At 39.6% G+C, this 11151-nt stretch overlaps 1 protein-coding gene across 1 annotated transcript in view; it reads left to right on the top strand.

Moving 5' to 3' along the window:
• The window catches only part of LOC121299572 (tyrosine-protein phosphatase non-receptor type 11), a 12824-nt gene extending 2647 nt beyond the window's left edge, over window positions 1-10177 (top strand). The window contains exons 3-16 of the mRNA XM_041227363.1: window positions 1-93; window positions 825-1017; window positions 1438-1557; window positions 2189-2302; window positions 3799-3895; window positions 4427-4506; window positions 4983-5141; window positions 5794-5925; window positions 6245-6402; window positions 6788-6855; window positions 7184-7335; window positions 7614-7726; window positions 8836-8941; window positions 9354-10177. The exon at window positions 1-93 is cut by the window's left edge and continues 102 nt beyond it. Coding sequence (XP_041083297.1) covers window positions 1-93; window positions 825-1017; window positions 1438-1557; window positions 2189-2302; window positions 3799-3895; window positions 4427-4506; window positions 4983-5141; window positions 5794-5925; window positions 6245-6402; window positions 6788-6855; window positions 7184-7335; window positions 7614-7726; window positions 8836-8905 — 1549 coding nt within the window. The 3' untranslated portion in view covers window positions 8906-8941; window positions 9354-10177. The remainder of the gene's footprint in view (window positions 94-824; window positions 1018-1437; window positions 1558-2188; window positions 2303-3798; window positions 3896-4426; window positions 4507-4982; window positions 5142-5793; window positions 5926-6244; window positions 6403-6787; window positions 6856-7183; window positions 7336-7613; window positions 7727-8835; window positions 8942-9353) is intronic.
• The last annotated feature ends 974 nt before the right edge of the window (window positions 10178-11151 follow it).

Here is an 11151-nt window from a genome sequence, read left to right as displayed (position 1 = left end):
TTACATGGAGCACCACGGGCAGCTGAAAGAGAAGAATGGTGATGTCATTGAGCTGAAATACCCGCTGAACTGCGCTGACCCAACATCGGAGAGGTGAGTTCAAACAATGCAGAGATCTGAAATGTGCAGTACAGTTCTGTTCCTTTCTAACTTTGTTTAAAATGTATTCAGGGTTGAAATTTTCATCTTCCATGTTCACGAGAATTATCACCAAATGGAATGAGTATATCCAGTACATTTAGTTGTATAGTCCCACGGAAGACAGGACTTTTGTATTAATTTATCAGAAGTATAAGAGGTCTTTCTCGCAGTAGTTGGTTTACTGAAACGTATTGCATGACGTTTTAGATTCAGACAGATTTAGGAGATTTATTACGATGGAGAACCTAATAAAAGCAAATTGTGTAAAGTGAGAAGAGATCACTGTCTTTCATTGCTTTGGGGGTGGAAATAGTATAATCATTTTTTATTTTAGGCATCATTATTACATAAATAACAACAACATTTTCTATAACTCCCACATAAATATTATTCCCTTTCCTTCATTTGGCTATATTGGTATAGAGGAGTTAAGTGTGACACTTTCCTCCATATCTAGAGGACTGCTGATCCAATTGTGATGAAACAAACCTGTTTGTATGTCTTTAAATATATTGCTTATTTCAAGAGAACTGCTTATCCAATATCAAATTGATAAAAAAACTGAATTATGAGTCTACTACAAGAGACTGTGTCACAATCTGTGGAAATATGGAGGACATGGTGGGGGACATCGGAGAATAGTGTTTTATAATGAGGATTTTTTGGCGCGTCTCTGTGCTCAGGTGGTTCCATGGACACTTGTCGGGACGGGAAGCAGAGAAGCTGCTGACAGAGAAGGGGAAGAACGGCAGTTTCCTGGTGCGCGAGAGTCAGAGCCACCCTGGAGACTTTGTGCTGTCGGTGCGGACTGGAGACGACAAGGGAGAGAGCAGCGACGGCAAGCCCAGGGTCACTCACGTCATGATCCGCTGCCAGGTAACACAACCAGCTTCATTAGAGCCCATCAGACCGCACTCTTTCAATTTCACTACAGAATACAGTAGAGAGAAAAATAAGAGCTGTAACCATGAGCTTTTTTATTGTTTGAGTTTAATTGTGCTTCTGTGTAAGTCAGGTGTGGTATCCTAAAATAAAAATAAGCAAAGATACAGTATGTTAATTGTGTGAGTTGTGTTGAGTCTGTCAAACAGAATTTATTCTCTGCCAGTGCAGTGTAAGCACTGGCCACCCAGAGTTGACATGAATGTGTCATATACAAAATAACAGCCTGGTATTGAAATGAAGAAGGCTGCTGCATTGTTTCTGAGTTCTATTGATGGTGAACCCACAAACTGGGTCATGCAGTAGAAGTTGTCAGGATACAGTAGATGTGACTCTGTGTTTTGTTCTGCTCAGCCGGACCTCAAGTTCGATGTGGGAGGTGGAGAGAAGTTTGACTCCCTGACAGACTTGGTGGAACATTACAAGAAGAATCCCATGGTGGAGACTCTGGGCACTGTACTGCAGCTCAAGCAGGTATCCCAGGAAATACACTTGAGAGAATAGGACTTGCAGATCTGCATGCAGAGCTGTGCACACGATGGACAATTTATTAGTATTCATATTTTATATGTATTTCATATATATTTTTCAAATTTATTTATTTAACCAGGATAGAGCCCTTGACATGTACATCTAATTTCAAGGAGGTCCTAGCAAGAGGCAAGACATTATAAAATCAATGGCAAAAAGAGGCAAATCATTCACACAGGACAAAAACAATGATACAAGTGATGCAAAATAATAAATAATGAGTAATAATAATGATTCAAATTTACATTTACATGGTCATAGCCAGTATTTACAGGATTTTTAACCCTGGTCAGGTTTAAAAGAAGTATTTTAAAAAAGGTTATACAGCTAGTTTCATAGACTTTGATTTGCACTAATCTTGGACTACCTTACCATTTAATAACATTCGCCACAGTGAAACCAGGCCACTGTGTGTTACTCCACTCCAACTTTATACACGGAAGATTTACTTATTTTATCTTTTATAACTTTAGGGCTACCACGTTGTTTTCTATATTCCCTAGTCTGACAGTGTGGGATATTTAGCTGCACATTTCCCAGTCCTTCCTGTGTTTGACATGTTTGTGTCTTCCAGCCTCTGAACACGACCCGGATTAACGCTGCTGAGATCGAGAGCAGAGTGCGGGAACTGAGCAAGCTGGCCGAGACCACCGACAAGGTCAAGCAGGGCTTCTGGGAGGAGTTTGAGGTGAGTGAGGAGGACCTTTCACTCTGTGTGGATCTGCTTCAGAAAACATAGTGGAAATGGTGGTGATTCAGCTGTGGGCAGTTAAAAGGCTGCTAGACACTATGAGGGCATTACCACTGAACAGTGTAGGCAATTTTGAAGAATTTGGAAAGAAACATTTTATACTGTACCTGCGAACCAAAGAATTTCTTTGTGTACTACACCTTTTAAAATGGTTTTATTCCTTTCTAAAATGTGCCTTTGCACTTGCTTCCAAATAGGGACCTGTTATGTTTTACTTTACAATATATGTAACTGATTAACATTGGTTTGTTACAGATCTATGTAGGTTTATGTGATTTGTTCAAATTTGTGGCTTCTGATCACTTTTATAGGCACGATGATATGCCGTTTTTTCTCTCGTGTAGAGTTTCAGCAGGATTGCGTGGCTAGCTGTCCAGCTTTAAGAGGCACTGAGCACACTGCCTTGTATGGAACAGCTTGATAGTCAGTATCTATATATAGTTTCATTCATTTTCACTTGTGAAAATGGACAGAAGAGGGTGCTGTAAGATTTGGTTTGCTGTGTTTGCATGCAGTTTCGACTCCCATTTCCAGTCACATTCATTCTGGTGCCTTGCTGTTTTATTGTTTCAATGGGAAAATGCAAAGATTTTCCACATTGCTCTGATTTTGCCTGAGATGGCCTTCAGGTCTGGTTGAGAGCAGTCGTGATGAATAACGACCTGCTGTGTGGTTTGTTAATCGCACAGTGTCAAGGCAGAAGTTGGCTGGAATCTGTCTACAGAATAAACACACCCCTCCCTCACCCCCCTTTTTTGGATTATGAATGCTGTATTTGTAATACATGATTATTTTTATATATACATTATACTGCTTAAAACTGTGCCTGGAACCCAACAACCTTGGATTCTAATCTTGTAATCATCATTGACAGATTATGCTGTACATATCGCTACAATACCTTTTCCAACATAATGGCAATTGTTTTATTGTTGTAGTGCATTCTGTAGTATTTGCATTTATTGGTATTGAAACATTGTGTTATTGTAATGTGTTTCCCACATGAATGTATTTGTTGTTGTTCAGTACGAGACAGTTCCAGGTATTTAATGGACCTTCTATGCATTTGTTAGTATTGGAAGGTTCTGGTAAGAAGTAGATGTATTTGTATGCAGTCTTTTAGAGCTTAGAACTTGTACTGGCCCTGGACCCAGTTTCACAAGGTCCCTTGTTTAGGTGTATTATTGAAATGATCAGGTGCGAAGAGTGTGAACAAACCCTGGCTGGACTTTAAATCACAAATAACAGAAGCAGCATGCTTGACCCTGGAGTCAAGGGGAGATTGTATTGGGATACACCACCACAAAAAATGACAGCCAGCTGACAATCTCTCCAGGTTACTGTACAGTCTACACAGCATTCTAAAAACAATACTTTTTTAATTATTATTATTTTTTTTTTAACAACGTAGTTCTTTTTTTTTTTTCTTGCAGACCCTCCAGCAGCAGGAGTGCAAGCTGCTCTACAGTCGCAAAGAGGGACAGCGGGCGGAGAACAAAAACAAGAACCGTTACAAAAACATCCTGCCATGTAAGGCTTTCCACATTTCTGTTGTCCTCCTTGTGGAGGGGAGGGAGGGGGGGGGGTCCTCAGAGCTACAGTGATGTAACGTTTAGCTGCTGTAGTTGTACCAGGTTCGGTACAGCAAAGGCAAACTCTTATCTATACAAACAACAGTGTGACGAATTTGTCTTGGCAATTCGAGTTACAAATGAAATAACCTGCCAGCAACAATGTACTGCTGTAGCACTTTAAAATGAAGCGTTTTTTTTTTTAAACCATTACAGTACGGACGTACGTTGTTCAACTCTTTCACTCCTGGCGGGACCTCAAGCTCCTGCCTTATCTTAGCGCTGTTTGTTAACATGTGCTGTTGGAAATCACATTGGAACCTCGCCTCACAAGAGTTGAGGCAGTGTATAAATATATGTAAAAAATTCTGTTCTCATGTATACTCAATAAAAGAGTGCATTCTTCAGTTTGGTTAAACACTGTAACTGTGGACTGGCCCTTTGAATTCCTTCATCTGGGATTTTCTTTTCTTCTGCCGTTGCTTTCCAGTTGATCATACTCGAGTGATGCTAAACGATAAGGAAATCAATGAACTGGGCTCGGACTACATCAATGCCAATATAATAATGGTAAGTACAGTAATTCTTGTCCACTACTGATGATTAAAAACAGTTAGTAATGGAGTTATTTGGCCCCTAGTACAAAATAGATGTGATTCATCTAAAAAGCTTAATCATGGTTTAATGGGGACTTAACTCCTGGCAAACCTCAAAACCTACAGTGAATTACAATTGAGTGCATCCTGCAGTTTTTGACATGGTTACTTACGGTGCATCAGAAATAATTTTCCACTTGATTAGATACTTTTTCTTTCATGGTTGTTCTGAAAAATGCAGCTAAAACAATTGGACACCCTGAGAGACCGATGAATCCTCACAGCAGGGTAATCTGGATTGTAATGCATATTGTAAAAACATCTTCATCGTGCCACTGCTGAAACATCTTGGAAAAAGAAAATTCTACTGCATTCTATTAAAACCATTCAGTTCCTTTAAGCTGATCTCGTAACCTGCCTGCCTTATCTAAATAAATGTTTTGTCTTCAGCCTGAAGTTGAGGTGAAGTGCAACAACACGAAGCCGAAGAAGAGCTACATCGCCACGCAGGGCTGCCTGCAGAACACCATCAGCGACTTCTGGAGGATGGTGTTCCAGGAGAACTCCCGAGTCATCGTCATGACAACCAAGGAAGTGGAGCGAGGAAAGGTAAAAGGAGGAACCGGTTTTTACACTTGACATGTAATAGCTTGACATCGGAAACTTCAGTATGTTGACAATGTCAGCCACTTACTAGCAAGACTCTTCTAACTCAATGACATGTATAGTGATTCCTTCAATTCAGAATCCTAAGGTATAGGTAGCTTCTTATATTTGTGTATCTGGAGATTCGCTCATCAAATTCATTGCTACTTATTCTTTGCTATTCTGTACATGCTATTGCTATATGTCAAGTTTTTCATCATGCTGATAGCTATAATTTAGATTTGACTGCTGTGATGGTGGGTGTATGTTGCTGATGTTTTATTTTGAGAAGTCTGTTTTAAGGCACTTTCATCTGAGCTCAGGAGCTGTTCTTCAGCTGTAGTTACCAGATATAGACACACATAAGAGATCAGCAGAATTATAGATGATCCAGATTAGTCTTTATAGAAGAGCCAGAGCTATCTAGAGATCAGTGACTTCGGATCAAATTTCCCTTTGTATTGCTGGCAATACAGAGCTGTGCACAAGATAGTGCTGACTTAGCATAAGTATCTGTCCCCTTTATTTTACTGATGAACCATTCAGCTGCAGAAGATCCCTGGTCTACTTTAGCCCTTCAACAGCTGTTTTCTTTTATTTTCTTTTGTTTCTTCAGAGTAAGTGTGTGAAGTACTGGCCGGACGTGACTGTGCTAAAGGAGTACGGAGCCATGCGCGTACGCAACGCCAGAGAAACCTCGGCACACGACTACATCCTGAGGGAGCTCAGAATGTCAAAGGTTGGCCAGGTCAGGATCGCCACTTTCCTGTAGCTTCTTCTAGCTTCCTGAGAACCACAGTGATTCGAGTACACGTTTTGCAAGCGATCATCGAAATGGTCTGTTTGCAGTTTAGCCTTCCATAATGAAGATCAGGAAGGCTTCGTTCAAAGACGTGTAAGGTCAAACTGTTTCTGTAAACGAGCATTCTCTAGAATAGTCCTATTTAATTTTAGCAGTCTCCTAAAAACATTCAGAACATTCGTTTTATTGAAGATAATCTAAATCTAAAGGGTGGCGGGACAGTGCTTGCTGGGGACCCATTTTCAAGCGGAGCTTTGTGTTGCAGGGGCCCGATGACGAGCGGACCGTGTGGCAGTACCACTTCCGAGCCTGGCCGGATCACGGTGTGCCTGGTGACCCTGGCGGTGTGCTGGACTTCCTGGAGGAGGTCAACATGAAGCAGGAGAGCATACTGGAGGCTGGGCCCATCGTGGTGCATTGCAGGTGAATATTGACCACACCCCTTATAACAGCTTCCAACTTATCATTATCTTATCATCAAAATTTTAGATAAATTAAAATCAGCCATAATGCTCTGTGGCCCTAAATGTTTGACATTGTGTCTTGCTAGTCTTGTACCATTACAGAGGAGTTTTCATTTGGTAGTTGTGGGCCATTGTTTCATTTCACACTGTCATCGACATGCATGCAAAACAGTTTTTGTTTTTGTTTGTTTTTTTTTTTTTTCAGGCACGTGAAATCTCTTATTTCATTGCTTCACATGCAAGCCAAAAGTGATTAGCAAATGCATTGATATTACTTGACTGTACACTTGAGACTTCTAAAAGCCTATTGGTTTTTTAAAAGTCTTTTCTTTTTTCCACTGCAGCGCTGGCATTGGACGAACGGGAACTTTTATTGTGATAGACATGCTTATCGACGTCATCCGAGAAAAAGGCAAGAGCTTTCAATGTTACACCGCAGTTACAAAATCCGAATGCACCATTCCCAAACCTTCCACTACATCTGGTTTTGCCATAAGCATTCTAACACATCACTTTTAAATCAGAATCCACAACAGCAGGGCATCACACAGCACTGCCCTTTACACTGTCTTTACATTATTTCAATACTTAATGTTAACTTTGTGTCTTATACTATTATCTTTTTTGCTTACTTATAATGCTCAAATTCTACTCATCTCAATGAATTTCATTGGTCACTTTTGGAAGTTGCAGCAGCTGAATTCTGATGTTCACTGGAATGTTCCATTGTGTCCCTGCAGGGGTAGACTGTGATATAGATGTGCCCAAAAGCATCCAGATGGTGCGATCGCAGCGGTCAGGAATGGTTCAGACTGAGGCTCAGTACAGGTTTATTTACATGGCCGTACAACACTATATAGAAACACTACAGCGCAGGATCGAAGAGGAACAGGTGAGAATCACTGAGGACTCAATACCCCTCACAATCTAGGTGGAGGGCCTTGTTAGGATCCCTTTTAGAAATAGCATTCACTGTTAGAAAAGCGTTGGTCGGTACTTACTCAGTTTACATCAGACCAATTCAGTTCAGGTGTTCTTTCTTTTGATTCTGTGACTCTCTTTGATCTTATTTATAAAAGTGGTGGATGCCACAGGGTGTATTGCCCTTGAAGACGAATATTGCTTGTTACATGGCTAGCCTGTGTTTCTGTTTTTATTCTCTCGATACAGAAGAGTAAAATAAAAGGAAGAGAATATACCAACATTAAATATTCGTTGACTGACCTGTCGGGGGGTGACCAGAGCCCCCTGCCCCCCTGCACCCCCACCCCTGTCTATGCGGAGTGAGTATCAAACCCTGAACCACAGATATGCCGCTTGTTTCTGTTTCAAAGCCTTAATAGTGACCAGCAGATTATAAGTGAAATCTGCAGATGATTTTCTTAGTAAGTCGGTTCAAATGATTTTCTTAGTTTGTGTTATTGTTACCTTGTATTTATACAATGCAATCATTCAGAGTGGTTCTTGCATTTGAGTAAATGATACAATGGTTTCTTCTTTACTTTTGATATCTGTATGAATATACTAATATAAAGACATTTGGACTAATCTAGCCTATGTTACATGTATCAATAGCAGCCAGCTAGCACTGAAAATCAGCTAAAAGCACCTTAAATGCAGACTTCTGCAAAGAAACTGCAGTATTTCAGTACTTGCAGAAAGAATCACTCAGGAGCACTCAGTATCAGGGTTGGAATCAATTACTTTTTCATTTCCTTTTTAAAATCAATTCTTAATTCAAAGTCCTTCAAAGGAATTGGAGTTGATATCTGAAACATAATAGTGATTGTTCAATTGCTTTCATTGGAAGCCAGTGTAATTGACTAACAAACGTTGACTTCAATTGAAGCAGTGTGTTGCCACTGTGAGCATGCTATGCAAAAATGCCAAATAAGCCTCAATTACAATACAGACAATACCACGTGGGAGCAGGTGTGCCATGCAGAAGATTAAGATGGATGTAAAAAAAGGAAAATGGTAGATGGTTTCAGCAGTAGTTGTCCTAGAGGAATATCCTAGCATACAAATCTAACTGGTGTCAAGCAGCCATTTTGTTAAATCTACCACTGCTACTGTACATCTCTGCTTCAATGAAGATTCTGTTTTTCCTTCAGAACTGTCATCTGTGTCTCCCGAAACAACAGATGGTATCTATAATGCAAGCTGGTCTGTGGCAGAAGGAGAGAATTTAAACCTCATGTCTTACTGTTTTCCACCACTAGATGTAACTGTCCGACTGTCTCAAAACCCTGACTGGGGAACACTTAGTCGAAATGTTTCTCATTGAATTGAATTTAGCACAATGGAATGTTTTCTATGTATGAATGTGATCCAATCAGGTACACAGAGTTGGTCTTGCCACCCTAACCACGCTGTTTACATGTATTTACAGTGTGAGAGATGATAGTTCCAGAGTCTATGAGAACGTTGGTTTGATGCAGCAGCAAAAAAGCTTCAGATGAGGTCAACCCAACTTGAGTTTCAAGTTGAATGAGAAGGTAACAGCAATAATAAAATGTAGCTTTAGCCAGAGCATGTTTTTAATGACCAGTGTGTTCCTTTAACAAGTTGATGAATTTAGTTCAGCCTGCATCACAGTATGGGATTGAGCAAAAGCCTCTTCTGGAACATGCTTTTGCATTTGTAATGCATTCTTTCTGCAGTCTGTGCGGGGTTTTTGTCATTTATAGATTTTCTTTAGAACCAAAGTGGAATTTTGTATTTTTTTAAAAGCAAGAATCATTAAACATTCTAAATCCATTTATTCAGTATGCTGAAGTTTGTCGATATTGTTTGTATTATAAAAACGTTTATTAAACATATTCCCTTAGGCGGCATGCAAAAAGTCCTTTGTAAGCCATTTCGAATAATGTAAATCCTATTCATCTTTTTATTGTTTTTGTTTTATAGATTATTTTAGATCGTTGTAAACCTGCTCCAGAATGCCTGTGAAATGGTTAAGAAAATGAAGACTGAATACTGATGGTGTAAAGCCTTTCATTGGCCTATCTAGTTTGTTTTTACCCTGATGTGAAAACCACTCTGTCCTACATGGAGCCTGGTCCTTCAGATCCATTGTGTCCTACATGGACCCTGATCCTTTAAATCCATTGTGTCCTACATGGACCCTGATCCTTTAAATCCATTGTGTCCTACATGGACCCTGATCCTTTAAATCCATTGTGTCCTACATGGACCCTGATCCTTCAAATCCATTGTGTCCTACATGGACCCTGATCCTTCAAATCCATTGTGTCCTACGTGGAGCCTCGTCCTTCAAATCCATTGTGTCCTACATGGAGCCTGGTCCTTCAAATCCATTGTGTCCTACATGGAGACTGGTCCTTCAAATCCATTGTGTCCTACATGGAGCCTGGTCCTTCAAATCCATTGTGTCCTACATGGAGCCTGGCCCTTCAAATCCATTGTGTCCTACATGGAGCCTGGCCCTTCAAATCCATTGTGTTTTTTGTTGAAACATTCTTCTGAAATTGCTATTTGAACTTCAGCACTTGAAAGGGTTGGGACTGAATTACTGTACATTTATTACATTTATAGCCATTATATATGTTTGATTTAATAATTGCTGACTTAAACTATCCAACCAGCATAGTCTATAAAAGCTGGTTTTGAAAGTATTTGACATTGCTTGTACAATACTGAAAAATAAGTTTACCAATTTAGGCAAAAACGGTTTTGATGGACGGTGAATTGGATGCTTTTTTTGTCTTTCACTTTTCGTTTTCTCTCTTTTTTTAAACCTTTGCAATCATTTTTTAAAACTAGACTGGATGATTTGTATAAAAAGGGATCGAGCCAGTATTAGACTAAAGCACCAGCAGTCTGTACATTGATTGCGCTAAACTCAGTGCTGGGAGAACCGTTGTTTGCACTGTCCTGATCAGCCTGATTGTGAGTACTTTGGGTATCGTAGTCAGGATTCAGAAAGGGGATGTTTATATCGAACTCATCCATCTATACCTGCCAGCTTTTTTCTTTGTTAAATTGTCACAGAGCAGCAAGCGGTGTAGAGACTTAACCATATAGTCAAAATAAATTGCCTGGTTATTCTCTGACAGCATTTTTAAATCATCGACATTCTTTTGACTAAGCTCACTTTGTTACTGGAAACTTGATTTGGACAGAATGTGTGTTTTTAATTGGGAAAACAATTGTCCAACCTTGGAAGAATGATGTCTACAGCATAATTATTGAAACAGTTCTAAGTAAAAGGGACCTAATATCTTGTGATTTGTCTCTGAATTGAAAGGCAGCGACTGAAGGATTTGACTGTATTTTACATATTGCTGTACAGTGTAGTGTTTCAAGTTCAGACTGGTTTCAGTTCAGTCTCTCTGTGTCATAGTTCTGTTTCAACTTCAAAACAACTTTCTGCTTTAAGACTTTCTTTCAAAAATTGGGCTTAGATGTTCACCTTTACCAAGCCAGTGTTTCTACAGTACTACAAGCATTTTAAAAAAAAAAAAAAAGATTTGTAGTGTGATGCTTGGAAGTGCTAGCAGTAGCTACAGCTTCTAGTTCCTAGTTTATCCATATTTATCTGAAACTGTAAACGCTAGTAAAGGGCCACCAGTATGCTCATGGATTATGCTTTATTGAATCGTTGTCATGATCCTGTAATAGATAATACTTCTGTTATCCTTGAGAGATGCATGAGCTCTTCACTGTTTTTATTTTTATGTCCAAT

This window comes from Polyodon spathula, chromosome 25, assembly GCF_017654505.1.
Source record: "Polyodon spathula isolate WHYD16114869_AA chromosome 25, ASM1765450v1, whole genome shotgun sequence".
Classification (NCBI taxonomy): domain Eukaryota; kingdom Metazoa; phylum Chordata; class Actinopteri; order Acipenseriformes; family Polyodontidae; genus Polyodon; species Polyodon spathula.
This window is presented reverse-complemented; position numbering and strand designations above follow the sequence as displayed.